The sequence below is a fragment of the Balaenoptera borealis genome (assembly GCF_965194805.1).
Source record: "Balaenoptera borealis genome assembly, chromosome: 15".
Taxonomy (NCBI): Eukaryota; Metazoa; Chordata; class Mammalia; order Artiodactyla; family Balaenopteridae; genus Balaenoptera; species Balaenoptera borealis.
In genome coordinates, this window is record NC_138871.1 from 90,066,446 (window position 1) to 90,091,307 (window position 24,862).

At 50.9% G+C, this 24,862-nt stretch overlaps 1 protein-coding gene across 6 annotated transcripts in view; it reads left to right on the forward strand.

The window, feature by feature from the left end:
• The first annotated feature begins 404 nt into the window (after window positions 1-404).
• The window catches only part of EIPR1 (EARP complex and GARP complex interacting protein 1), an 89,989-nt gene continuing 65,531 nt past the window's right edge, over window positions 405-24,862 (forward strand). The window contains exons 1-3 of one of the 6 annotated variants that reach the window (XM_082356935.1): window positions 407-570; window positions 6,118-6,201; window positions 15,170-15,302. In XM_082356935.1, coding sequence (XP_082213061.1) covers window positions 529-570; window positions 6,118-6,201; window positions 15,170-15,302 — 259 coding nt within the window. In that variant the 5' untranslated portion in view covers window positions 407-528. Of the gene's footprint in view, window positions 571-6,114; window positions 6,202-11,771; window positions 11,793-15,169; window positions 15,303-24,862 lie in introns of those variants that run through there. The other 5 variants (XM_082356930.1, XM_082356934.1, XM_082356936.1 and 2 more) reach the window with 5 other exon arrangements.

Sequence of the window (24,862 nt, forward strand, 5' to 3'; positions counted from 1 at the left end):
CCGTAAGGCTGGAGCGAAGAACTTAACGACAGTGCCTACAAAGCATGCGTCCCGGCGCCCAGCCGTCCAACGACAGCGTCACAGCCCCAGGGGAGCCATTCCCTCTGGGGCGATGGAGCAGGGAGGGCCCCGAGCTGCAGACCGCCGGGCGGCCATAACTGCGAGCCGGGCCGGGCCGGGCCGGCTCCGCTCCGCCCCGCCCCCGCCTCCCCGCGGGAGTCCCCAGGCCAGGCCTCCCCTCGAGGTCCCACTCTCCGGGGCCTGGGAGCTGAGAGCCCGGATGGGAGCCGAGAGCCCGGATGGGAGCCAAGTGAGCATGCGCACAAGCCCGGCGCTGCCGTCATTGGCCGCCGACGAGGAGCGCATTGATGACTCATCAGGAAAACACAGGAAGTGAGCCCTACGGAAGCCGGGGTGGGCCAGAAAGAGTTCCGGGTCGGCGCCGCCGGGGCTGGAGGGAATGAATGGGCCCTGAGGTGGGGCGCGCCCGCTCCGGGGACCGGCCTTAGGCGAGTGAGCCGCCGCAGCATGGAGGACGACGCGCCGGTGATTTACGGCCTGGAGTTCCAGGTGGGTGACAGGAGGGCCCCGCGACACCGGTGCAGCCGAGGTCACTGGGGATTCGGGGGCCAGAGGCCGTGGTCATCCAGGACGGGCCAGGGGCCTGCGTGACACACGGGGGGCGCAGCGGTTCCGCCCGCGACCCCCGGGCTTGGGAGCCCCCGCCGCCTCCCCTCAGCCCCGGGCGTTCCTTGTGGCCTGATTCTCACCACTCACTTCGGTGTATTTGCTTGTGTACCTTTCCTCCAGCATTGGCGTTCCTGGAAGCAGGCACTCCATTTTTTTTGGGGGGGGGGACGTTTAATTTTGACACAATGTTAAATCTACACTAAGAGTTGCGAAGATACACGGAAAGTTCCTGTGTCCCCTTCACCCAGCTTCCCCTAATGCTGACGTCTGCTGGAATTTCACCTGTCTCCCCTGCTTCTTGTTTCCTTCTCGTCCTGTACTCTCCAGTGCCTGTTTGCCGTGACCGTGGCACAGTTGGTGCTCAGCGAAGGGCTGAGATGAGTGGACCCCCCTAGTGTAGCAGTGGCTCTCCTAGGGGATGCACGTGGCAGTCTGGAAGGACAGGGAGAGAGCCTGTGTGGACAGAGTGAAGGAGAGGGGGGGAGCGGGGTAAGGGATGAGCTAGAAGGGCAGGTAGGTCGCATTGAGCTGGGCCTGTTTCAGCTCGGTATTGGTTTCTGTTTATTCAAATGACTTTTGAGGACCTGTTACGCTTGAGGCGCTGAGGGACAGTTACAGAGAAATAAAAACACAGTTCATAGCTGTATAAGTACTTGATACTTAATTGTGTGCAGCTAATGTGTGTTAAAACCATACATGATTTCTGCTTTCAAGAAACGTACAGTGAGAGAAGCAGCAGTGTTAGTTACTAAAAGCCTGGACACCACTGAAACTCCTGAGGTTTAAATCCTGGCTCCAGCACTTACGGTGTGACCTTGGGCCTCAGTTTCCTTGTCAGTAAAATGGGAAAATGAGCATCTCCCCCTTGTGGCTGTTATGAAATTAAATGAGTTAATACATTTAATTCAAGCACTTAGAACACTACCTGGCATATAATAAGCATTCAGTAAATGTTGTTCTGATTATTATAATGAGACAAAATTCTTACAGATAAATTCCACACAAGGCAGTGTCTTAGTGTCCTATGAGTCATGAACTGTTACAGGGCTTGACAGCTGGCTCTATCACACAGACTGGTGCCCTAACGACCAGTTATTGAGAACTTGACTGTGTGTCAGGCACTCTGCTTAACACTCTGCTTAATTCTCACAGCAATCGAATCGGTAGATGCTCTTTTTCCTGCGGTCTATGGCTGCTTAGCTAGGGATTCTAACCTAGGTAGGTTTTAAACCCAAACTGACTTCAAAGCTCCTTAACCACAAAGTTAAACTGCTTTCTCCTTAACAAGGTACACCTGTGGGTACATCCAGATGGTGCATCCAGAGGGTGCACAGAGGGGAGAGAGAAGGTTCTCTGACCTTGTGCTACCTAAAGTGTGCATCTTCTTCCAATGCTACTTAATAACTTTTTGATCTCCTTAAGTAATCTCCTAAGTAACCCGGAGGTTTTGATCTTCACTGTTGGATCTTTGAGGTAACTGAAATGTTGTTTCCTGGGATTTTGACAAATCAACGGAGTAGATCCTTGCCTTGGGCATCAAGCATTTTATCTGAATCTCTCTATCTTTTTTTAAAATTTATTTTTTATGTTAAAAGAAGGAGCTGATTTTTGCACTTGTTTACTTTACACAGCTCTGTGGACCATGGCTTTCTTGAATTTGAAGAGCCATTACTGCAGTAAACATAAAAGAACCGTAAGTTATAGTGGAGGTTTGGTTGTCAGTGATGTTTAAATCACTGTGGAGAACAGTTTACGTAGAAGATGGGGATCTGATTATTGACCACTGACTGAAGGTGATGAGGCTTGGAGGGTAAAATGAGGCACCACTGTGCAAATAAGAGGCAGAAGACCGGCCTAGAGGGGCCGTTAAAATGAGAAAATGCCAAGCACATCCGTGTTTCTGCAACGTTTTGACTTGTGTTCATGATTTTAGTTCTTTTTCTTTTTGTGTATTTAAAACTTTTAAAACAAGTAATTCTTACGAGTTGTTTAAGCAGTCAGTGGCTGAAAATCTGATTAAAATCAGCCAGCCCTAAGCACTCCCTTTCCATCTTATCTGAGTTCTTGAGAACAACCACTTTCAACATTTTAAAGTGTTTCTTCTAGTCTTTACCTTCTTGCTTTTATCTCTCGATATAACCTGGCGACAGGATGGCATGGCACATGAGGATTTTTGGCTTTTTCTATGCTCTCCTGTCTTCCTTCAGACTCCCAATATAGTTAATTACAATCTTTTGCCAAATCTGTACTCAGGTTTCTCGTTTTTCTAATTACATTGTTGACTGCTGATTCAAGTAGGGTTCTATGACTTGTTTAGCCAGCTTTTCAGGATTTTTGCGCAGAAAAAATTTGAATTTTTTTTTTTTTTAAATTTCAAGAAATATTTACTTTTCTTTTTTTTTTTTTTTAGAAAGTCACGTTCTTTTATTTATTTATTTATTTATTTATGGCTGTGTTGGGTCTTCGTTTCTGTGCGAGGGCTTTCTCTAGTTGTGGCAAGTGGGGACCACTCTTCATCGCGGTGTGCGGGCCTCTCACTATCGCGGCCTCTCTTGTTGCGGAGCACAGGCTCCAGACGCGCAGGCTCAGCAACTGTGGCTCACGGGCCCACCCGCGCCGCGGCATGTGGGATCTTCCCAGACCAGGGCTCGAACCCGTGTCCCCTGCATCGGCAGGCAGACTCCCAACCACTGCGCCACCAGGGAAGCCCTATTTACTTTTCTAATTGCCAACATGTTTCAAACTTTCTAACTTGGAGACACAAAGTCCGAAGAACAATTTTGCTGGCCTTAGTTATGTCAATGGGATTCACGTCAGCGGTATCAAAGCATTTATTTCATGTTTCTTACCAGACTTGTAGCACAATGAATATCTCCTCTGGTTAGTACAGATAAAATTTTTAAACTGAAATTGTCATATAAAACAAGTCTAAGACAAGAATGCCCCTAAAGCCATCCCCTTTCTGGGTTCCTAATTCCAAAGGCAAAAGTTATATTTACATAAGATCTGATTAGAAAAAATTAGGAAGTGAAAAAGCTAACAGTTCCTTCTGTCACATGTCGAGCACAGCATGTGCTCGACATGTGAAAATTTGAATTTTGAGTTCAGTGCCTTACCTTATTTTTGTGTGCGTGTCCTGGATTGCCTGGTTAGTGCCGTACGTACTAGCTGTGCACCCGGTGCTGGTTTCTCCTCCTGGAGTTTCCACTTCCTTGTTCTGCATCCCTTTGAGCCAAGTGCCTAAGTTCTTGTGTTTCTATTACCATAGCCTCTAGATGGTCTGGGGTGTGCTGTTCCTATGACACTTGCTCTGCAAAATGATGACTGGAAATCTGTTTACAGTAGTAAGACAAGTAATATATCAAATCTTGGGTGAGTTCTAGGACCGTTTTTCTCAAAGGGTGGAAGATTATTTTATAGGATGTACAATAACTGTGATCAAGTAGCCAGTGGATCTGCTGCTTCTAACCCAATGTACGAAGACACTGCATTTTAACAGTGACAGATTTAAGCACAAAGCCATCTTATAGCTTCATTCTATGGATTTGTTGTATCTTCAGATATTGCATACATTATTCGTTGGGGTTTCTGTCTTTGCGTCCTTCCAGCATTGGGTCTGGTTTTCAGTTCCTCCAGCTGTGTCGGCTCAGGTTCAGTTGTCTGGGGTTGTCTTGCCTTCCCTCTCGAGTCTTTTCTGGTTTTCTCCCTCGCTTTTGAAGAGGTGATTGCTCCATTGAGTTTTGTAGGTGAGTGTCCATGTGTATAATCACGGGTTCTGGCTCTTCTGCGGCAGCATCCGCCTAATGCTTGCATCTTCTGACGTCTTTTCCCCTTGTCTCGTCCCCCTCCCCGGTCCCTCCTCGTGGTGCCCTTGCAGGGCTCCCGTGCTGGCGCCCAGATCATGTCTAGGGCTGAGCCGTCGCGTGCAGCGCGCTGTAGGCTCTGTAGGTGGAGGTGGGCCAGGCCCACGCCCAGGCCGACAGGAGTTCTTGCAGCTCAGGGCTTTGTTGAGTAAACCCTTTAGCTGCCATTTACCCCGAGGCCAAGGAGTCTGGCAGAGTCCGGCGTCCCCGCTGTGCGGCCTCCCACTCGGCCCCACGGAGCCCAGGCTGCTCCCGAGGAGATGCCAGCCCGTCCCCAGCCCTGCTCTTGTTCTTGCCCCAGCGTGTGCAGGGCACCTGTTTCTGCCACCCGTTCCGGGCGGTTCCTGGTGTTGCCCCCGCCTGTGTCTGAGGTGTCGCTGCCTGCGTCCTCTGCAGCGTCTTCTCTCAGCTGGGGCCTTCGCCGCCTCCGAGGCTTTGTTCTCAGGGCGCCTTTGGATTACAGATGTTTCCGCGTTTCATTGAAGGCAGAGTTTGTGTTTGCGCTCTTCATTCTCCTTCCTGCTTTTGTATGGTTTCCCAGAGTCTGAGAAGAGAGGAGAGAAGCCTTCGCCTCTGTTTGAAAAGTGAGCTCCAGACTGGGCTGGGCGAGGTGTCCGGGGCAGGCGGCGGGCGGGCACAGGAGCGCCGTGGGCTCAGGTCACCTGAGATCCACTCCAGGGCTGAGGTGACCTGGAGCTCCAGGCTGAGCAGGTTCATCTCACGCTAGTTCACCCTCGCGCCTGGCCTGTGACCGGGGTGGGGAGGGTCCCAGGCCTGTGACCCGGGTGGGGAGGGTCCCAGGCCTGTGACCCGGGTGGGGAGGGTCCCAGGCCTGTGACCCGGGTGGGGAGGGTCCCAGCCCTGTGACCGGGGTGGGGAGGGTCCCAGGCCTGTGACCCGGGGTGGGGAGGGTCCCAGCCCAAAGCCTCGGGGCTCTGCTGGCCCCTCCTCCCCCAAGGACCCTGCGCTCCGTTCGCCCGGCTCTGGGAGCCTGGAAGCAGCTCTCGTCAGCCTCACCGCTCAGCCGCCGGTGCCAAATGGACGAGGGCCTCCAGGTGAAAGTGGGTAGGAGGTCAGCCCTCCTCTAACTTCTCTCCTTTCCTGGAGCCTGCATTTCATGACTGTGGCAGCTTTCTGAAGCCTTGAAACAAACTCAGGCTTTTTGGTTTAGTTTTTCCAGCTGGCTCTGCAGGAGGCTCGGCTTAAACCACCTGTTCTGCCATCACCGGGAACCATTTTCTGCTCTGTTATTGAAGAATAATTTGTTCAACCAATCAATTACTGTTGAAAATAAATAATGGTTTTGTTAAAAAACACAATTTATATCTTTATCGCTTAATTTTTGTGCCCACTTACAATTGTTTCCAGATATACTTTGGAAGTGGAATTGTTGTGTCACAAAGTGTACAAGAGTTGAGGGCTCTTCGTGCATGGTTCTAAATTGCCTTGCAGGCGCTCTGTACCAGTTGCTACTCCATCAGCAGTAGAAGAGGCAACTGCCTTTCTAATCTGTCTGTTAGATCCACCTTCATACATGTGTGTGCATTTTCCTTCCCTCCTGCAGGCACGTGCTCTCACACCTCAAACGGCAGAAACAGATGCCATTCGGTTTCTGGTTGGGACGCAGTCTCTAAAATATGATAATCAGGTAACTATTTTTGACAAATGTATACATGTTAATTACTAAGCCTGTTCTTAGTTTTATAACCATTTCATTCTTGATTTTTCAAGCAACATTTGAGAAAATTAATGCCACACAAACAAAATAAACCTTTCATTGGGATTTACATAGCCAACTGTATGTGATGATTGAATTAAATAATTTAAACTTATTCTGTGTAGCATTACTGCCGTAGTTTCGTGTTTTGGTTTTGTGTGTGTGTAGGATTCACCGTGTAAGTGGTTGAGAAGCAACGCAGGGTACGAGGTCAGCATTACCCCTTTGACCCCAGCCCGTGGTCGACTGCTCTGATGGCTCACAGCACTTTCTCTAGCTGAGCCTGGACGAGGCCATAATCCCATCGCAGCATAGAGTTCCAGGCTGTCGCTGCCAGTCGGTCCAGGGAGATATACAGGGTGTGACCCATGTGCTGTCCTGGCCACTATAGTGGAAAGGCTGTTGGATACTCACAAGGTTGAGGTTCAGTCCACGGCTTGACACAGAAGCGTGACCTTGAGCGAATGGATTAACCTTGCCGGGCTTCGTCTTCCTCATCCTCAACTAGAGGTAGGGCTGTCCACAGGTGCCGTGGATGTTGTGGAGATGTGCACTGCCTTTGATCTTGGGGAAACGCACATCAGGCGGTGTCACGTGGTGCAGCCCCCATCCAGTTACTGTTGTCACTGGGGGGGGGAATGGTGTTAAAATCGCTGTCCAAGAGTATTCGGTGCCACATGGGGTGTGGTGAAATCCTCACTCTCCCATGCTGATGAGGGACTTTATGTTGGCATAGTCATTATGGCAGCTAATTTGATGGTATACACCTAGAACTTCATAAATAAATGTTCGTATTATTTAACACGTAATTCTTACGCTCAAAACATCAAAAAAGCTTTATATACAAGGGATAATATCGTATTGGTGCAAAGAACGGTGAAAGCACGAGAAGCGATCACATCGTGCAGGTAGTAGGTTGGACCCTACGGCACTCCCATCCATGACGGCAGGTTCCCGTGATTAGCCCGGCTGAGCCCGGCCACCGGGCATAGTGCTCACTCCCTGCACGCGTGAGAAGCTGAGTCTCCTCACAAGCGTTACAGCCTAAAAATTCTTAGGTGATTCTGTGAAATGTTAAGATTGTGCATACTGTGTGATCACTATTGTGTAAAAAAAAAAAAAAAAACAAGTAGATTGTTTTGCAATATATACAAATATCGAATCATTCCATTGTACACCTGAAACTAATGTAATGTTATGTCAATTATACCTCTATAAAAAAAGTAGATAAAGTACAAAATTGAATCTCTGCATAGAATAAAGACTAGAAATAGGTCAAAAGGGCTCGAAATTTGAGCCATGGTTATCTTCAGGGAATGTGAATGTGATGTAAATTGTTTCTCTATAATTTCCAGTTTTCTGAACATGTGTGTATGTGTATGTGTTACTTTCCTCCTGGAAAATGTCGGATGGGAATGATTTATTTATAAAGATAGTTAGCGTGGCTGTCTCACAGGGCAAGAGGAAACCCCGTGACGGCACCGTGCAGCCTGGGGGTGCTGGTTGGCCGGGAGAGGGGAAGGCTAACCAGGTGACAGCACAGGGAGCTGGTGACAGGAGGCACAGCTGCTTCCTCTGGGGATGGATGGGCGCAGTTTGTGATGGGGGAGGTGTTAGAGGCCTGGGGACAGAGCCAGGTGGACGACTAACTGCCTTTTTCTCATCTACTTGGGTTTCAATTCCACCCAGCTCCGGGCCTGTACCATTGACCTTCTTGGTAGAACATCAGTTTTTATTTTTATTTTTTTTGGCCGTGCCGCGCGGCTTTCAGGATGTTAGTTCCCCAGCCAGTGATTGAACTCACACCCTCAGTGGTGAACGCTCAGAGTCCTAACTACTGGACCACCAGGGGATTCCTGAACATCAGTTTTTAAACTTCTTAAGAAAAGAAAGAAATTGTTATTATTATTTAATGAGGGATGCTTATAAATTTTTTCTAGAAAATATTAAAAGCTGACAGAAACACGTGAATTAAAAACAAAATGAGGTAGTGTAAGGCATTAATAAGTTACATTGTACCTGGTTTTATCAGGCAAAACTGTATACCATGTGGTTACGATAGTAAGAAAGGATCAGCCCCAAATGACATAAAGTGCTTTAATCTTCCTGAAATCCTTTGTGAAGCAAGATAATCTCGGGGGCGGGCCCAAGCATCTGCATCGCTAACCAGTGTCAGGGAGCACCTCTTATGTGGCCCTGTCATAGTGGATTGTAATTATCTAAGCCAGAGGGGACGTCAGCCTCCTGACAAACGTAGTTTACGGCTCCATATGCCTGTTTATCAAATGTACTCTCTACGGGAACAGTCCCGGCTTTTAGAATACGGGCCGTCGGTCTGTGGGCCTAGCGAAAGAAACATTGTCATATTAGGTGAGAGACTTTGGTTCTTCTTAAAAATCAGTCTTAGAAATCCAACTTTCCAATGGTAAGGTCCAGAAAAGTTCGGTAGTTAATGGTAACAAGTGCGTAACTCTTGGTAACCTCTGCCACATCCTCCAGTGTGTAAGGCTCCTTGAGTGCTAGGTGCAGAGCCACTGTGTCCTCTGCCGGCTCTTTCCTTTCAAAGCCCTCCTTAAGCTGATTCAGGCTTGTAGCCTCTGGCTTCAGTTATTTTTTTCTGGCCACGGTTGAATTAAAGGGCGGAGGCTGAGGTTTATAACTTTCTCTTACACTCTTCACCTGTGGTGGTCTTTTGGCTGTGAATCCAGACGATGGGAATGAAAGAGTGTTTCTGACCTGCTGGTGTTTCCTTTTCTGTTTCTGGGAAAGGTACGTGGCCTTGTTGGGACAGTCATTCATTCACTCACTCACTCATTCATTCATTTGCTCAGCAATGCTTATTTAGTGTGGTGACAGGACTCTGATTCCTCTCACTGTGTTACGTGTGAGACTCACAGAAGGAACAGATACATTTGTGCCCCGAGTTCAGCTTCCAGTGATGCGGTGACATAGATGTGCAGATAATTGCAGTGACACTGAGGAGAGAGGTCCAGGCAGAGTGGCACGTGGCCGGAAGGACACCTATTTCTTCCTGGTGGCATCAGAGCCAGCGTCACAGAGAAGGGGGCGTCTGAGCTCAGGCCTTCAGGCTGCGATGATTGTGTCACTTGCCGGTGGGCCTGTGTTTTCATAGTACTTTGGCTCATTCCCAGGGAGGGAGCCCAGGGAGAAGGGAGAGGCGAGAGGGAGCAGGAGGGCCAGGCCGCGTGCGTGGACACCTGTGCCGCCGGAAACAGCCCTCACGCTCGGCGTGCATGTTTCACCTCAGACATGCGTGCCTGTTCTGCTCATGTCACATGTGTGTTCCTCTCACACGTGACAGTGCTTCCCCTCACATATAGTATGTTTCCTCCCACACGTGACATGTGTTTCTCTCGTACGTGAGACACAGGTCTCGCATGTGATGTGCGTGGTTCCCTACATGTGTGCCACATGCTTCCTCCCACGTGTGCCACGTGTTTCCAGAGGCACCTGCCCCCGGGAGAGGACGCCCTGTGGGAGGGGAGCACAGCCTCCCTATTTCCTTCTGTCTGCAGAGGAAGTCCGGTTGTCCCTCTGGTTTCCCACAGTGTTATTGTTATCACACCATTACCACCTGCGTTTTAAAATGGCGAGGGCCTTCTCGCTGACTGCCCCTGTCTCCTTTGCCCTGTCTCCGGCTTGCTTCCCGGCAGTGAGGGTGGACAGGGCCTTCCCCTCTGTGTCCTCTCCCGTCAGCGGTGTCGTGTGTGTCCCCGTCTGCAGTGCTGTGTGCTGGGTGTCTGTCATTCCCCTCCTGGGACGTGCTCCCAGCCGCCTCCAGCCGTGAGCTGGTGAGAGAGAAAGATAATGATGGGGGTCCTGGCCTGTGGGCCACGGGGGACTGAGGGCCGGACAGGGAGTGCAGGCGGGTGGTGTCCGCTGCGCCCTCAGTGGGCAGGGCGGGTGCTGTTGGCCCCAATTCCAAACGGAGGGGTCGGCTCTGAGCAGCCACGCGGTTTCTCCCGGGGGCCCTGCTGAAATGCGGCAGGAGGACCACTAAGCCCCCGGCTCCCCTCCCCCGCGTCCTCCTCGCTTGCACGTGCCGTGAACCGTAAAGCTCGGCTGGGCGAGGGCGCGTCCTGGACACTTGCTGTGGCGCCCCCACGGCTGATGCCCCTGTGGGAGGAGGTGCCGCCCCTGCCCCGAAGCACCTGCAGTGCCAGCTGTGACAGGGACAGTGGCGTCACGTGACCTCAGCCCAGCTCTGAAGCCCCGCCCTCCGGAGCTCCGCCCCGCCTGGGGAGGGAGGGGTGGCTGGTAGGGTTTCTGGGCCCCGCCCCAGCTTTGCCTCAGGCCATCAGCTCCTCCCTGGCAACTGTTAATCCCTAGAAAGCGCCCCGCACCTGAGTCAGTGCTGCTTAATTCAGCTCGGCTGTTTCTGTGAAGCTTTGAGGACCTGTCACAGTTGCCGGCCTTTCTCTGTCCCATGAGCTGCTTTGTTTTCTGTGCCTTTGATTCTGCCCTGCCTGTGTTTGCAGCGGGACGGGCACTTCCGGGGTCTTCCCTCCCTGAGCTCTCCTTTGTGACGAGGTGGGCTCTCCCGGGAGGCTGTGCTCCTCTGGTCCAGCGGGAAGCTCAGGCAGAGCCCGGGGCAGGGCGTTCCCGTTGCAGGGGTTGGTGTGCTTCCGCGCCGTGCTTTCCCTGCAGAATCTCTCTGCGTGTTGCTTCTCCCCGATTTGTCGCGTAGATGGGTGAGCGCCAGGGTGGCCGGCCCTCTCTCAGCAGTCACTGAGAAGGCCGACATCCCCCAGGGGCTGGCAACACAGCTGCCTTCTTTCCCCGATGGCTCTTTTCCTTTGTAAGCTTTTTTTTTTTTTTTTTTTTTAATGTGTCAGCTCCATTGTTCTGTATTTGTATTTTGACTGAGGACAGCTCTGCTCATGTGCCCCCTCTGCCTGCAGGTCCTGTCTTTGGCCACCCTCAGAATCACCGGAGGCGTTTGTTAGAAATTCAGGTTCCCAGCCCCACTCCAGACTGAGCCTCCATTTCTCCCCCTTCCCCCTCCTGCCCCTCCTCCTCCCCTCCCTCCCTTCCCCCCTCCTGTCTCCCCCCTCCCCCCGACCCCTCCCCATCCTTCCCCCTCCTTTAATGACTACAGGAACTTACTGCTCCTGTTAAGGAAGCATCAGGAGGAGCTGGGTTTCTGGTGAGGCTGGATCCAGGGCGGTTTCTGGAAGCGAGAAGGGAGGATCCTTAACTTTACCCCGGAGGCGAGCTTTCGCTTTTTCCTTTCCAATTTTACCACATTTTTTTGTTTTTGTTTTTGAATTTTTAAGAGTTTACCTTGAGTTCAGTAAGAAAGGAAGCACACAGAGGGCAGCGGCCTGGAGTCACGTGCTCCGGTGACGGGTACTGTGGACAGGGACAGCTTTCTCTGAGCCCTGATTCTGCGGGAAGATGAGGGGGCTTGATTAAGATCATCTTTACAGGCTTCCTAATAAGTTTTATAACTCTGGCTTCTAGATTTTTATAGTGTCATCTGTGCCCTTAGCCCTGCACTGGTAAGTCCAACTTTAAAATTTTAATAATGGTAATTCAAAATATATGACCTTGAGCTTCATTACAAGCTGTTGGAAGCATTTTAAAAGCTCAGCAATTGCGTAAAGAATTTAAAGTAACATTTACACACTACCCAGACAACCACACGTCTTCCCCACCCTCTGAGCCAACACTAAATGTTCTGTCTTTTGTGCCCCCATAATCTTTTGCACTCACCTTAATTATAGTGTTTTCTCCACTATAGTACTTGTTTTTGTAATTGGCCTGTAACTGCATATGTTTATGCAACAACATTTCTGTGTACTTTATGTGAGCTGGGCAGAGGGTGGTGCCCTGAGAACAGGCAGTTAAGTTACAGTCTCTTTCTTCCGAATCAGGAGCTGCCTGCTACTCTTTTGCTGCCCTGCTGCAGTGCAAAGCCCAGTGTCGGGGAGGGTGGGGTATCCCGTGCCCCGCCGGTGTGGAGGCTCTTAGCACAGGCTCTGGAATCCCGTTTCTTTTTTTTTTTTTTTTTAAAGAGCTCCTGACTTATTTATTTATTTATATATTTTTTTGCTGTGTTGGGTCTTCGTTTCTGTGCGAGGGCTTTCTCTAGTTGTGGCAAGCGGGGGCCACTCTTCATCGCGGTGCGTGGGCCTCTCACTGTCACAGCCTCTCTTGTTGCAGAGCACAGACTCCAAACGCGCAGGCTCAGTAGTTGTGGCTCACGGGCCCAGTTGCTCCGCGGCATGTGGGATCCTCCCAGACCAGGGCTCGAACCCGTGTCCCCTGCATTGGCAGGCGGATTCTCAACCACTGCGCCACCAGGGAAGCCCCTGGAATCCCGTTTCTAACCGAATGAACCGTGATACTCCAACTCTGTAAACCTCGGTTTCTTCCCCTGTAGTCGTGGCTAATAACGATAGGTTATCATATCATCACAGGGCTCTTTTTAGCATGAAAGGAACCAGCGTGTGTAAGATAGCTCGGTGCCTGTCGCATTTTGCATGTTAGTCATTATTCTTTTGATCCCTACTTGTTTGTGGTGATGATGTCCTACCATTCTCTCCGAGCGCACCCGCATTACAACATCTCATGAAGATGTATCCTTTGGACCCGTCCATGAGCCTACTGTAGGTGAGGACGTGGAAGAATCCTAGGACTCCCAAGCTGAATGATGACGGTTAAGGGCCACCGTATCAGAGTATCAGGCTAGGAGAGGTGGACCTGGGGGGTGTCTTGGACTCCTCCCAACGCCCAGCCATCTAAGGCAGAGGCTGACTTCTGTGTGCCTGAGCGTGTAAGAAACGAGCCCGGAGGAAGACCGGCTGGGATCACGTACTAGAGCCTGGTTGGACTCCGCGTGCTTCTGGTCTTCACAAGAAGGAAGAGCCTTCCCCAGATGGGAGCAGGTCCTCCAGAGGAGCGCAGAGTGCGGGCGCAGAGGTCAGAGGTCTGGCTCGCAGGGTGGCTCCCAGCCAGGAGCCGAAGGTGTGCAGGGGGCTGTGCGCTCACCTGGCACCTGGGTCCACAGAGCCAGCGGAGGAGGAGCCAGAGCTCTTGTGCTCCCCCGTGTGGTGGTCCCGACGCTTCAGGGCACTGCAGAGGGAGAGCTCTGGGGAGACGAAGAATGGTACATTTAAGTGCCTCCTTTTTTAAGTGTTCATGGATTTTCTGATAAGGAGGAAAGGTGTCAAATACTTAAGAAAAAAATTTCCTGTTCACCCTAACAACACAAGAATTCTGCCTGATTTTGTGTATTGCCTTTTAGTCTGTGTTCACATATAACTTTTAGAATGTGGAAGCTGTCCACCAGGAGTATTTCCAAACCCACTGTGAAAACTACAGTGGGCTATGAGTGCTGGGAGAAACTGACTGAAAGTAGTTTTAAAGGTAAAAACAATAGTCATGGTTTTTAATCTCCCTGCCCCAGAGAAGGGCGGGAGCTAGTGTGTGTGGCGTCCCCCATCAAGGTCAGCCCTGCACGACCCCTTGGTCCCAGCAATCCCAGGAGCTTTGTCCCTTCACCTTCATTGTATTCTCGGGGACACTGAGGCTCGGGGTCACACAGGCTGTAAGTGGGAATGGCAGGATTTGAATTCTACTCTGAGTCCAAAGAGACCCCTTAAGGTACCAGGGGTTGCTTTCACATGAGGACACTGGTCAAAGGAAGCAGCCGAGAACGGAGTGAGAGGCCCTGAGCAAGTGCAGAGTGGAGATGATTCGGGTGTCATGGAAACGTTTTTTAAAATAGCATTTAATGTTTGTCTGACTGCAAAGTAGTGCATATTAATCATGAAAAATGTTAAAAATAAAAACAAACCACAAAGAAGTAAAGGAAAAGCCGCTATAATCCCACCACCCAAAGGTGACTGGTCACTTTCTTGTTCTCTCATTCAGATGTGCTTGCTTTTTAACAGAAAGTGTGTGGTGCGTGTGTGCAGTTCTTTTACTGGTTCTTTTCCCCTTGGGTATATGTTACGGACCCTCTTCCCTGGCACTAAATAGTTTTTATAGTAGGATGGATGGCTTCATAGTATTATATTACAGGCAAGTACTACAGTTTATTTGAACAATTCCCTGTTGCCAGACATTTAGGTGGCTTCTAATTTTTCATTATGACAATCGGTGCCACAGTGAACATTCTTGGATATAAATCTTTGTGCAGATCCATGATTATAAGTATAAATTTATTTTTTAAATGTTTAATTTTATTTTTCCCAGTGACTTGGCTGTTGATAAGAGAGTGAACATGGACATGATTTCCATTCCTCTAAAAATTATCCAGAAAAGCATGGCGATAGCACGTGTAACTTTTCATTTAGTGGCTAAAATGTCATGTTATTATAATCAATGTTATGATCAGAAGCGTTGACAGCTGTTGGCTTTGTTTTTAAGAAGAGGTTTAAGATGTGCTAACACGCAGTGCTTTCTCACCCCTTCCTGCCTCAGTTGTTTCAGACGTGAGTTGAATTGTGCCCACTACAGAGTGGGCAGAGCAGGGCTAAGACTGGGCCTCCTCAGGCAGCAGTGCCCTGCCCCGTTCACCTCCCACAGCTGTGCAGCAGGTCTGGGACAGTCTTGGCTGGGTGGCACCGTCCTGGACGACTCTGGCCCTGGCACCAGCCATGGCCTAACCAAGCGAGGCGGGGACGCAGCTTTTGGTGTCTTGTCTCTTTAGGAGTTGATGTGGTGGGGGGCAGGGTTCTGTAGCTGCAAATCGTAACAATACTTTGTGGGGATTTCACACTTGTCTTAAGTGTATACTGTTAGTGTAGTAAGAATAACTGTTAAGTAAAGATGTGAAAGATGCATTTGATTATTCCTGTAGTCACTGTGTTCCGTGAAGGCATGTGGAAAGTGTGTGAGGTTCTGACATTCTCTTTCCTTGTGTTCGTAGATCCACATCATAGACTTTGATGATGAGAATAACATTATAAATAAAAATGTGCTCCTCCATCAAGCGGGTGAGATCTGGCACATTAGTGCCAGCCCTGCAGACAAGGGAGTGCTGGCCACCTGCTACAACCAGAGTGAGTATCCCTAGGGGTCTGTGTGCGCCCGCTGTTGGGTCAGCCCGTGATTTATAAGATGTGCCAGTCAGGGAAGTGCTGCGTTCACAGAGAAGTTGTGATACTGTGGGTAAATGTAGATTATACTAAGTGGTTATTGTAATCCAAAGCCTAAGAATTGAAGCTGGAATCATGGCTGTTCCAGGAGCGTTGACCCCGGGAAGCGGGAGTGATGTGCCCGAGGGTCTCCACGGGTGGACGTAGCTGCCCTCATCCTTAATTAACTGCACCCTCAGGAGGGCAGCTGGGCTTGCATCTTCCCCATCACCTATCAGTACGTGTGATAGCAGGACCAGTGAATCACAGCTTCTCGGTGCGCATGCGTGCTGTATGGTCACGATCCTTCATAGGCTTCTGCCCGGCCTACCGTCCGCCTTCCCGTCTCTGGGACCTTTTAGCGTTTGTGTCAGTCCAAAGTCTATGGTGCTAAACTGGCCACATGACTTCCTTAATTGTTGTTACTCTGTTGTCGTCAGTAACTAGCATTCAGATTCTGGCTTTGGGAGGAAAGGAGAAAGGAAGCACAGAGATGTGGGCTTCCACACAGAGCGTCTAGAAACTGTTTGCTCTTGAGGAATCTTGGAATTGATTTTTGTTATAAATAACAATGTTTAAATTATGTCTGTTTATTGCAACATGCAACCCCCCCTGCAGATCAGTAGAAGTCTGCACTATGATAGATGCACGCATGCGTGTGCATGTGTGCACACACAAACACACACACTCTGGAATAAATATCACAGTGGCCTTGTAAATAACTACAGAGAATTGGATTAACTCACAACTTATGTTTATAAATGCAGGTGAGAAAATCTCCCTCCACACCTTTTTTTTCTCCTGCTGAGGAGGGGGGGTGAATAAAGCAGCATTAAATCCTTTTGCACAGCCCAAGTAGGCACTACTTGCAGGCAAAAAGCTTCTTGCAGAGTCATGTTCTCTGTCTTGAAAAATGATAGTGAATTTGCTGTAGGTTAAAGTAAACTAGACATTCAAACTCCTTTTCCAAGCAAGCCACACACCCATCTATCCGAGCTTATGTCTCTGTCATTGGAGGAGCAAGTGACAGATGTAGCTTGTCCCAGATTATCGATAGGGATCTATAACTGCTGTCCATCTGACTTTAGCCATCTCCTGGATTTTTGTGAAAATATGTTCTGAGAGTCCAGGTGCTGGCAGGGAAGCTGTATTAGTAGTAAACTCTTCTGGAACTTATTCTACGTGGATGAAGATTACAAAAAAACCCTGTAGCTTTTCTTTCTGATAATTTTACAAGAAAATGCATCACTGTGGAAGCAGAACGAGGGCACGTGGGCGGGTGAGACTGGCTCCGCGGGCCGTGCGGCCCAGGGCCGCGGTGAGTATGCGCGGCGCCGAGCGGATGGCTGGGCGGACGTGGGACGTGGCCCTTTTGGAGGCTCAGTCACACAGCTGTGTAATCACTGCTCAGAAACCAGATACGGATGGAATCGGCTGATTTAAACTGAATTGAAAGACTGGTCTCTGGGATTTCAAAAGATGGGGTGAGTTTCTTTGGAGTGAGGGCGCTGAGATGTCCGAGCAGGTGAGCAGGAGACCCCGGCCCAGGTGCCACGGACGCTGAGCTAATCTCAGCGTTTGCACCCTGAGCGGGGAGAGCGCCGGAGACCAGGGGGCGAATGTGACCCCTCCCTGAGAGCCTCTCTATAGCTCACGCGTAGTTAGTGAGGCCCAAGGCCGCGGGACTGAACAGCTGGAAAGGGCTCTAGATGCTGACGGTCCAGTGATTTCTGCCAGATCGTCCCCACTTATTTTCCAGCGTTTCCCCGTTAAGGTGGAGCCGGGACGGCGGTGAGGAGAGGTGGCCCCACCAGGGATGGGCAGTGGGCCTGCTTCCCAGCCGCTTCCCAGCTCTCCATCCTGACCACTCTGGTAGCCTCTGGCGATTTCGCCTGTAAAATGGGTGCAGTTCGACCCACACCGTTATTTGGAAGCAAGGAGCGAGGAGGGCTCAGGCTGGGTGTGTGAGGGTTTGGGGGGCCCTGGCGGCCCAGGTCCTCACGGGCGCCCGGGAGGCCGCGTGTTCTGGGTGCCCGGCCTGGTCCCGCTGAGTCTCGCTGGGAGCGGTGGTGGCCCCGGCCTGGCACAGCCCGCAGGGTCCCTCAGGAGCACCTCAGCCCCGCTGCCCCTTCAGCCGTCCCACCACCACGGGAGCTCCTGAGTTTGGGGCACAGAACCTTCGGGGGTAGGTGCTGGGGTGCTCGAGGCCACGGGATCAACATGCGTCTCTCTCGAGCGTCAAGTTTGTTTGCTTTTCTGTACCGAAACCGTCATTTATAGCCTCCAGTGGGTGTTGTGGTTCTGAGGGGAATGCAGACTCGCCTGCATCTCCTGACCATCCGAGACTTGCGGGGGCCTTTCGGACAGCGCCCCGATCCCATTAGGCAGACGCGGGCCAGTCTGCAGGTTCCCGTGCAGGATGGGCCGTCTGCCTGGCTTAGGCGTGGCCCGGGGAGGACGAGGCGGGGGCTCTGTTCTAAGCGGACGGAGGCCCCTAGTGTAGCAGGAAAGACTTGGCAGTGACACGGCCCTTCCCCGGCACCCCTCCGGGCGGGCAGCCTCCCAGGTCCTGGCACCGTCTCTTGCCTTCACCTCCCTGGCCAAGTCCAAAGGCCCCAGACGGATGGGCTGGTGTTCCTCTCCTTAGGCAGCGTCCTCTCACCTCGGCCTCCCCCTCCAGTTGGAGGATCCCCGCCTCTGTCCCCGCCCGACCCGTGGAATGCGCCACGGCGGCGCCCTAGGCCCCAGTGGGGTCCTCTGAGGGGCCGGGTTGGGGCATCGGGGGGGCCCGGCTGGTCCCAATGCCCTGGCTGGTGCAGTGAGCCGTTGCTTAGGCCTGGCCCTTCATCTCTGGCTCCGTGCCGTGCCCACGTGGGACGGTTCCGACTACGGGAGGGAAGCGTGCCCTCTGATCACTGTAAGAGGTTATTTGTGGTCTTCAGTGGCTGGGGTTCCTCCTTCTCCTTTTAAACACCGAGAGGAGCCGAGGTATCACTTAGCCTGTCCGCCAATTTCTGGATCCCCGGAAGGAGCCAGAGGCTTTAATGGTCTTGGTTTTCTGTTTTTGCTTTTGTTTTTTAGTTTTTTATTGGAGTATAGTTGATTTACAAAGTTGTGTTAGTTTCCGGTGTACAGCAAAGTGTTTCAGTTATCCGTATATATATATATATCCTTTTTCATATTCTTTGCCATTATGGTTCATTGCAGGGTATGGAATACAGTTCCCTGTGCTATACAGCAGGTCCTTGTTGTTTATCTATTTTATATATAGTAGTGTGTATATGTTAATCCCAAACTCCTAATTTATCTCCCCCCACACCTTTTCCCCTGTGGTAACCATAAGTTTTTTTCTGTGTCTGTGAGTCTATTTCTGTTTTGTAAATAAGTTCATTTGTATCATATTTTAGATTCTACATATAAGTGATATCATATGGTATTTGTCTTTCTCTGACTTACTTCACTTAGTATGATAATCTCTAGGTCCATCCATGTTGCTGCAAATGGCAGTATTTCATTCTTTTTATGGCTGAGTAGTATTCCATTGTATATATGTACCACATCTTCTTTACCCATTCATCTGTCGATGGACACTTAGGTTGCTTCCATGTCTTTGGCTGTTGTAAATAGTGCTGCTATGAACAGAGCGGTGCATGTATCTTTTCGAATTAGAGTTTTTTCCAGATGTGGCCATTGCTGGATCATATGGTAGCTCTATTTTTAGTTTTTTAAGGACCCTCCATACTGTTCTCCATGGTGGCTGCACCAGTTTCCATTCCCACGGACTGTGCAGGAGGGCTCCCTTTTCTCCACACCGTCTCCAGCATTTGTTATTTGAAGACTTTTTAATGATGGCTATTCTGACTGGTGTAAGGTGGTACCTCATTGTAATTTCGATTTGCATTTTTCTAATAATTAGTGATTTTGAGCATCTTTTCATGTGCCTATTGGCCATCTGAATGTCTTCTTTGGAGAAATGTCTATTTAGAACCTCTGCCCGTTTTTTGATTGGGTTGTTTATTTTTTTGATATTGAGTTGTATGAGCTCTTTGTATATTTTGGAAATTAAGCCTTTGTCGGTCGCATCGTTTGCAAATATTTTCTCCCATTCCATAGGTTGTCATTTTGTTTTGTTTATGGTTTCCTTTGCTGTGTAAAAGCTTATGTTTGATTAGGTCCCATTTGTTTACTTTTGGTTTTATTTCTGTTGCCTTGGGAGTCTGTAACAGTCTTGGTTTTAATGGATTTTGCCACTTTTGGTTTATAGACTTGGTCTGGTGAGTGATGACTTGCATTTAAGCTCATGACAGTCATTACAGCAGAACCGTCCCTGCTCCATCAGCAGCCATGAGACTGGCAGTAGCTGCCGTGTGCGTTGCTGGCAATGGGTGTCAGACACTGCTTAAACACTTGGAGGAGCACCCGCTCATCAAGTTCCCATTTTATTGATGAAGAAACTGAGGCCTCAGAAGGCTGAGTGCCTTTCTCAAGGTCATGCGTCTGGTGGGGGCAGAGTTGGGATTTGAGCGTTGGATTCTGGTTCCGGGTGGTGCCCTTGACCGCCAGACAGCGTCTGTTCGGTCGGAGTTCCACACATGAGAGGGCTGTTTAGAACCTGCTAATCCATCCTGAGGCCACGCCAACGTAGTACAAGTTTCTGGCTCTAGACATTCACTCCCATTTCATATTTTTAAATCATTATTTCTTGGAGTTTCTGTTGTGCTTAAGACATTGCACTAAGAGCTGAGGGTGGGAAGATGTGAGACTGAGTACCAGGCTCTGCGAGCCCCAGCACGTCCCACAGCGCAGGTGCAAGACGACGCTGACGGCAGCCCGTTCAGTGGGCGCAGCTGGAAGACCACGGTGCGGTCCTTTCCTCGAATGCATAGTCAGAAGTCTGTGCCCGTCCTGCAGCCAGGGCACCACGGAGGGCGGGGGGAAGGGGGAGGGGAACCGTGGCGGATTCAGAGCCCGACCCGGGCCTGGTCCCACCGTGAGCTGCCCTGCGGCCCGTCTTTGGCCGTCTCGCATAAGTGAGGGTGGGATTCACTGCCGGCTCCCCTGTCAGTAATTGCCCGTGAGAACACTTAAGTTTTAAGAGGAATCAGTATCCTTTGGGCTTGTATGATGACTCCCCAAAATACGGCCCAGGATGACGTGGTGGGGCTTCGTTGGGAAGTACGTTAGTGAGTGTGGCTTCTGTCCACCACGTCCCTCGGGTGATGTTGGGAGCCCTCCCGGCTCGCGTGTCACCGTTCCCATCCTCCCAGACTCCACGTGTCACCCGAGCAGTGAGGTGCTAAGAGTCCCTGTAGCTGCCCGTCTGGGGGTCTCCGGTAGCAGCAGATCGGAATGCGGTTGTTTCTGTTTACAGCTGCAGTTTCCCATTGATCTCTGCGTCAAATAAGAAAATGGCAGTTTTTGAGTTTAAATGGTTACTTTGTGAAAATAAGCGAAGGGAGGAAGTAGGTTTTCCCTGGAAAAGAACGATTTAAGGCCCCTCCTCATGAAACCATAATTCTGCAATGAAATGGTTGAGGTTCCTAAGAAGAGTGGCGTGCCCGAGGAGCGGGGAGAGAAACTAGAATGCCCGACATCGTCGCATGCTCTGCTGAGTGGAGGCGGCCCGGGAAGGACCCTGCCCCTCACGCCACCTGGGCTCTCCCCAGCACGCCGGCTGCGTGCCCCCAGCTGACACCGACTTTGTGTTTTCTGTGCAGATGTGGAAAGACTGACGCCGTCTTTCAGGGTGTAGGTGCTCAGCTAGGCAAGGGGAGAGGTAAGTTTTCTCATGATCCCGGTGCCGAGGAAGAGCGTGTTGAAAAGAAGGAGGTCAGGAAATTCTCCGGGGGGAGCAGTCTCTTTGGGGAGCCCCGAGGAGCCCTGTGCCGGGTCGACCCCCGGCCCTGCAGACATGGGAGGTCCCGGCAGTGGCAGCTCGTCTTTCCTCCTCACACCAGGCCAAGAAGAACGGGCTTGGAAATGGAAGTGGTTTGTGCTCCATTTAACGCTTATAGACTTTGTGGGCTCTCTTTTTTGTGACTGACAAAAATAGAACTGATGGGCCTCTCTTCACTGGGATAGCTGTGCGCTGACCAGTGTCAGATGGAGATGATTTCACTGGGGGGTGGGAGCCCGGTGGGTCTGCAGTTGAATGTGTGCCGTGCATGCGGGATGCGTGTGCTGCATGAACGTGAGGGTGTGTATTTTGTCACATCCTCTTCGGTCTGGGGTTCAGGTAGATGTACTTCACTGGGGTCACTTTGTCTGGTGAGCGATGGGAAACCGGCCACGTGGAATATTGACCACAGAGGCTGTTGGTTGTGATTTTGGGGATCAAGTTACTGTTTCGTTGCAATGCTGTTTCCTTCAGGGTATGGATGTGATGAACTCTTTTTTGCCAAGAACTGCGCATGTCGTTGCTGCCTGTTCCCATGAACAGCTTGTCTGTTAGTGATGAGTGTGAGGTGGCCTGGCGAAGAGAAGCGCCCTCTGCCCACCTCCGGCTCGTCTGCCTGCCACTTGACTTCCCGCGAAGAGGAAGCAGAGCTTCTGGAGGGCCTGGACTGAGGGGTGCAGGGGTGAGGTGCAGCCCAGCAGAGGGCCTGGCCGGCATCGGGTGCGTGGGGAGTGGGCTCGCCCAGAAGACGGGTCGAGGACCCCGCTCCTCAGCTCACGGTGCTTACTGGGAAGCCGCGCACTGACGGTGGCTCTCACCGGCACTGTTACTGTTTTACCCATGAGGAAACGTGCTGGTGATGTTGACCATGACACCTGCCATTTAATGCTAAGCGCCAGGCACTGGCCCAAGTGCTTTATGTGAACTATCTGGTTTTCTATTATTAGAATTTTTTTCCAGTTTATTGAGATATAGTTGACATATAACATCGTGTTAGTGTCAGGTGTACAATGTAACGATTCGATACCCGTACAGTTAAACGCTCTCGGCGACTTTCAAATATACAACACAGTATTGTTAACTATAGTTGCTGTGCCGTACGTTACATGCCCAGGACCCATTTATCTTGCAGCTTGAGGTTTGTACCTTTTGACCCTCTTCCCCCAATTCTCCCACCCACATCCTCCACCTCTGGCGACCACCCGTCTGTTCTCTGTATCTGTGAGCTCGTTTCCTTTTTTTTTTCCAGATCCCACATACATGTGAGATCTTTCTCCTTCGGACTCATTTCACTTAACATGGCGCCCTGCAGGTCCATCCATGGTGTCGCTGGTGAGGATGCCCTTCTCTTCACAGCTGGATGACACCCCACTGTGTGTACTCACCACATCTCCTTTGTCCATTCACCCATCGGTGGGTGCTTGGGTTGCTTCTGCGTCCTGGCTATCGTGGGTAGCTCTGCAGTGAGCACGGGGTGCGCCAGCTATCTAGTTTTTCGTTTAATCCTGCTTTATGTGCACTTTCCCAGCGAGGACTTGGTTGCAGTGATTTACAGGCTGGTGGTCCTGTTAGCAGCGGAGCCGGGATTTGAATCTGCGCAGCTCGGTTCCGGAGCACCTGACCCACAGGGCTTCCGGCTTCAAGGATGTTGTTTCTGGGCAAGGATTTCACAAACATTCCTTGTTATAAAGATGTTTTCTTCCTGTTGGTTTTTGTCATAAAGAATAGAGATATAGGGGCCCCCACTTTTGAGTGATGTTTGTAATAATGTTCAACTATTGGGGTTTAGAGGCCAATGAGGTCACAGATCTTAACACAGGCCCCCGTTATCCCTTTAGAAGTGGATTGTATTTTATAGACCCAGTATTTAGTTGCTCGTCACAGTGTCCCAAACCCGCTGGTGTTATTCCTCTGGGCACCGAGTTGTGTGACACGTGCCACATCACCAGAATCTGTTCTGGCTTCTGAGCTTTGGATAGCAGGTGAGGAGAGTTCTGACTGCCGGGGTGCATCTGAGCCTTGCTGAATTCATCAGGTTCCTGATTTTGGATACTGAGGGCTTGGGCAGTGAGAGTTCAGACAACAAGGGCCGCCTGCATTGTTCTCATACAGTCATCTGATAGAAATTAGATGGAGTTCCAGAATATAGGGGAAGTTTTTGATTAGCTTCTTGTTTTGGAATCAGAATCCTGGATTGTTTCTTATACTCCCGACTAACCTCTTTGGATCCCATCTGTACTGTTTCTCTGTCCTCATTGACTTTCTGTAGCACCTCCAAATTTAGTATCATCTGGAAATTTAATTAATGTGCTGTTTACTGCTCCTTTCAGATCACTAATGAAGATGTTAAATAAGATGTGGTCCCCAGGGCTCCCCACTGGACACCTCCTCACAGCTTAATACTCTGTCATTTATCAGTGCACTTTGTTTATGGTCCTTTCTCCAGGTTTCAGGCCACGAGGGGGTGCTTAGACAAAGCCCAATTTGAATTAATTTTTCCAGTAAGACTGTAAAAAACACTGTGCCAGATTCCTCCCTCAACCCCAGATGTGTTGTTGGCTGCGTTCTTCCACGGCCTGGCGGTCTGCTCCATGCCCTTGGCCCCCGCCCTCTCCCCCTGCCCGGCTCTCCCCGGAGATGCAGGGAAGGGCCCGCCAGCTGCCCCGGCTTTGTGAGGCCGGGACCCCGTCTCGAGGTGGTTCCTTCCACGGTGCTGTGCCCTGGCCACTGTCTCCGTCTGCTCTGGTCTCCGCGACAAACCCCACAGATGGTGGCATGAACAATAGAAATGTATCCGTCACAGCTCTGGGCTGCGGTCTGAGATCCAGGAGTCGAGGGCTGGTTCCTCCGAGGCCTCTCCCCTTGGCTTCTCCCTGGTCCCATGTGATCGTCCCTCTGGGTCTGGCTGTGTCCCAAGCCCCTTTTCTTATGTGGATGCTGGTCCTGTGGGATCCGGGCCCCACCCTAATGACCTTATCTAACCTTAATCACTTCTTTCAAGGCCGTGTCTGCCAATATAGTCACATTCTGAGGTGCTGGGATTAGGGCTTCAGCGTGTGAGTTTTGGGGGACACAGTTCAGCCTCTAAGAGCCGTGGATTCTTTGATGCGTTGATTTATGTGAGAGGTTTGGGGAGGGGGTTCTATCCTGATTAGGTTCGCAGACCGAGGGGTGAGTAACCAGCCTCCATCACTGGGCACGTTCCTGGTGTTTCAGGAGTAGATCCACCCGTCAGGCCGGACGGTAGGCCTCCCCGCCCACGCTTTGCGTTGTGATTTTGACTAGAGGTGAGACCTTGAAGGCCTGCCATCTATTTTAAGGAGGCATTTTCTCTGACTTGCTCACGTTGAGGCTGTTTGAGATGTGGCTGGGAGGGGTGTGGCCAGGGAGGGCGTGGCCTTGAGGGCCGTGGAGGGGAGACGTGGCGGCAGACGCTGTGCACGCGTCTGTGGACAACCGGGCTGGGGCGGTGACGCCGCTTGTGCGCTGGGTCCCCAGGAAGAGCAGGATTTCCTGGGTGGAAGGCTTTTCAGGCTGGTGCTGGGTGTGGGGAGCAGCCACTGGAAGGGCAGGTCGGAGTGACGCACCC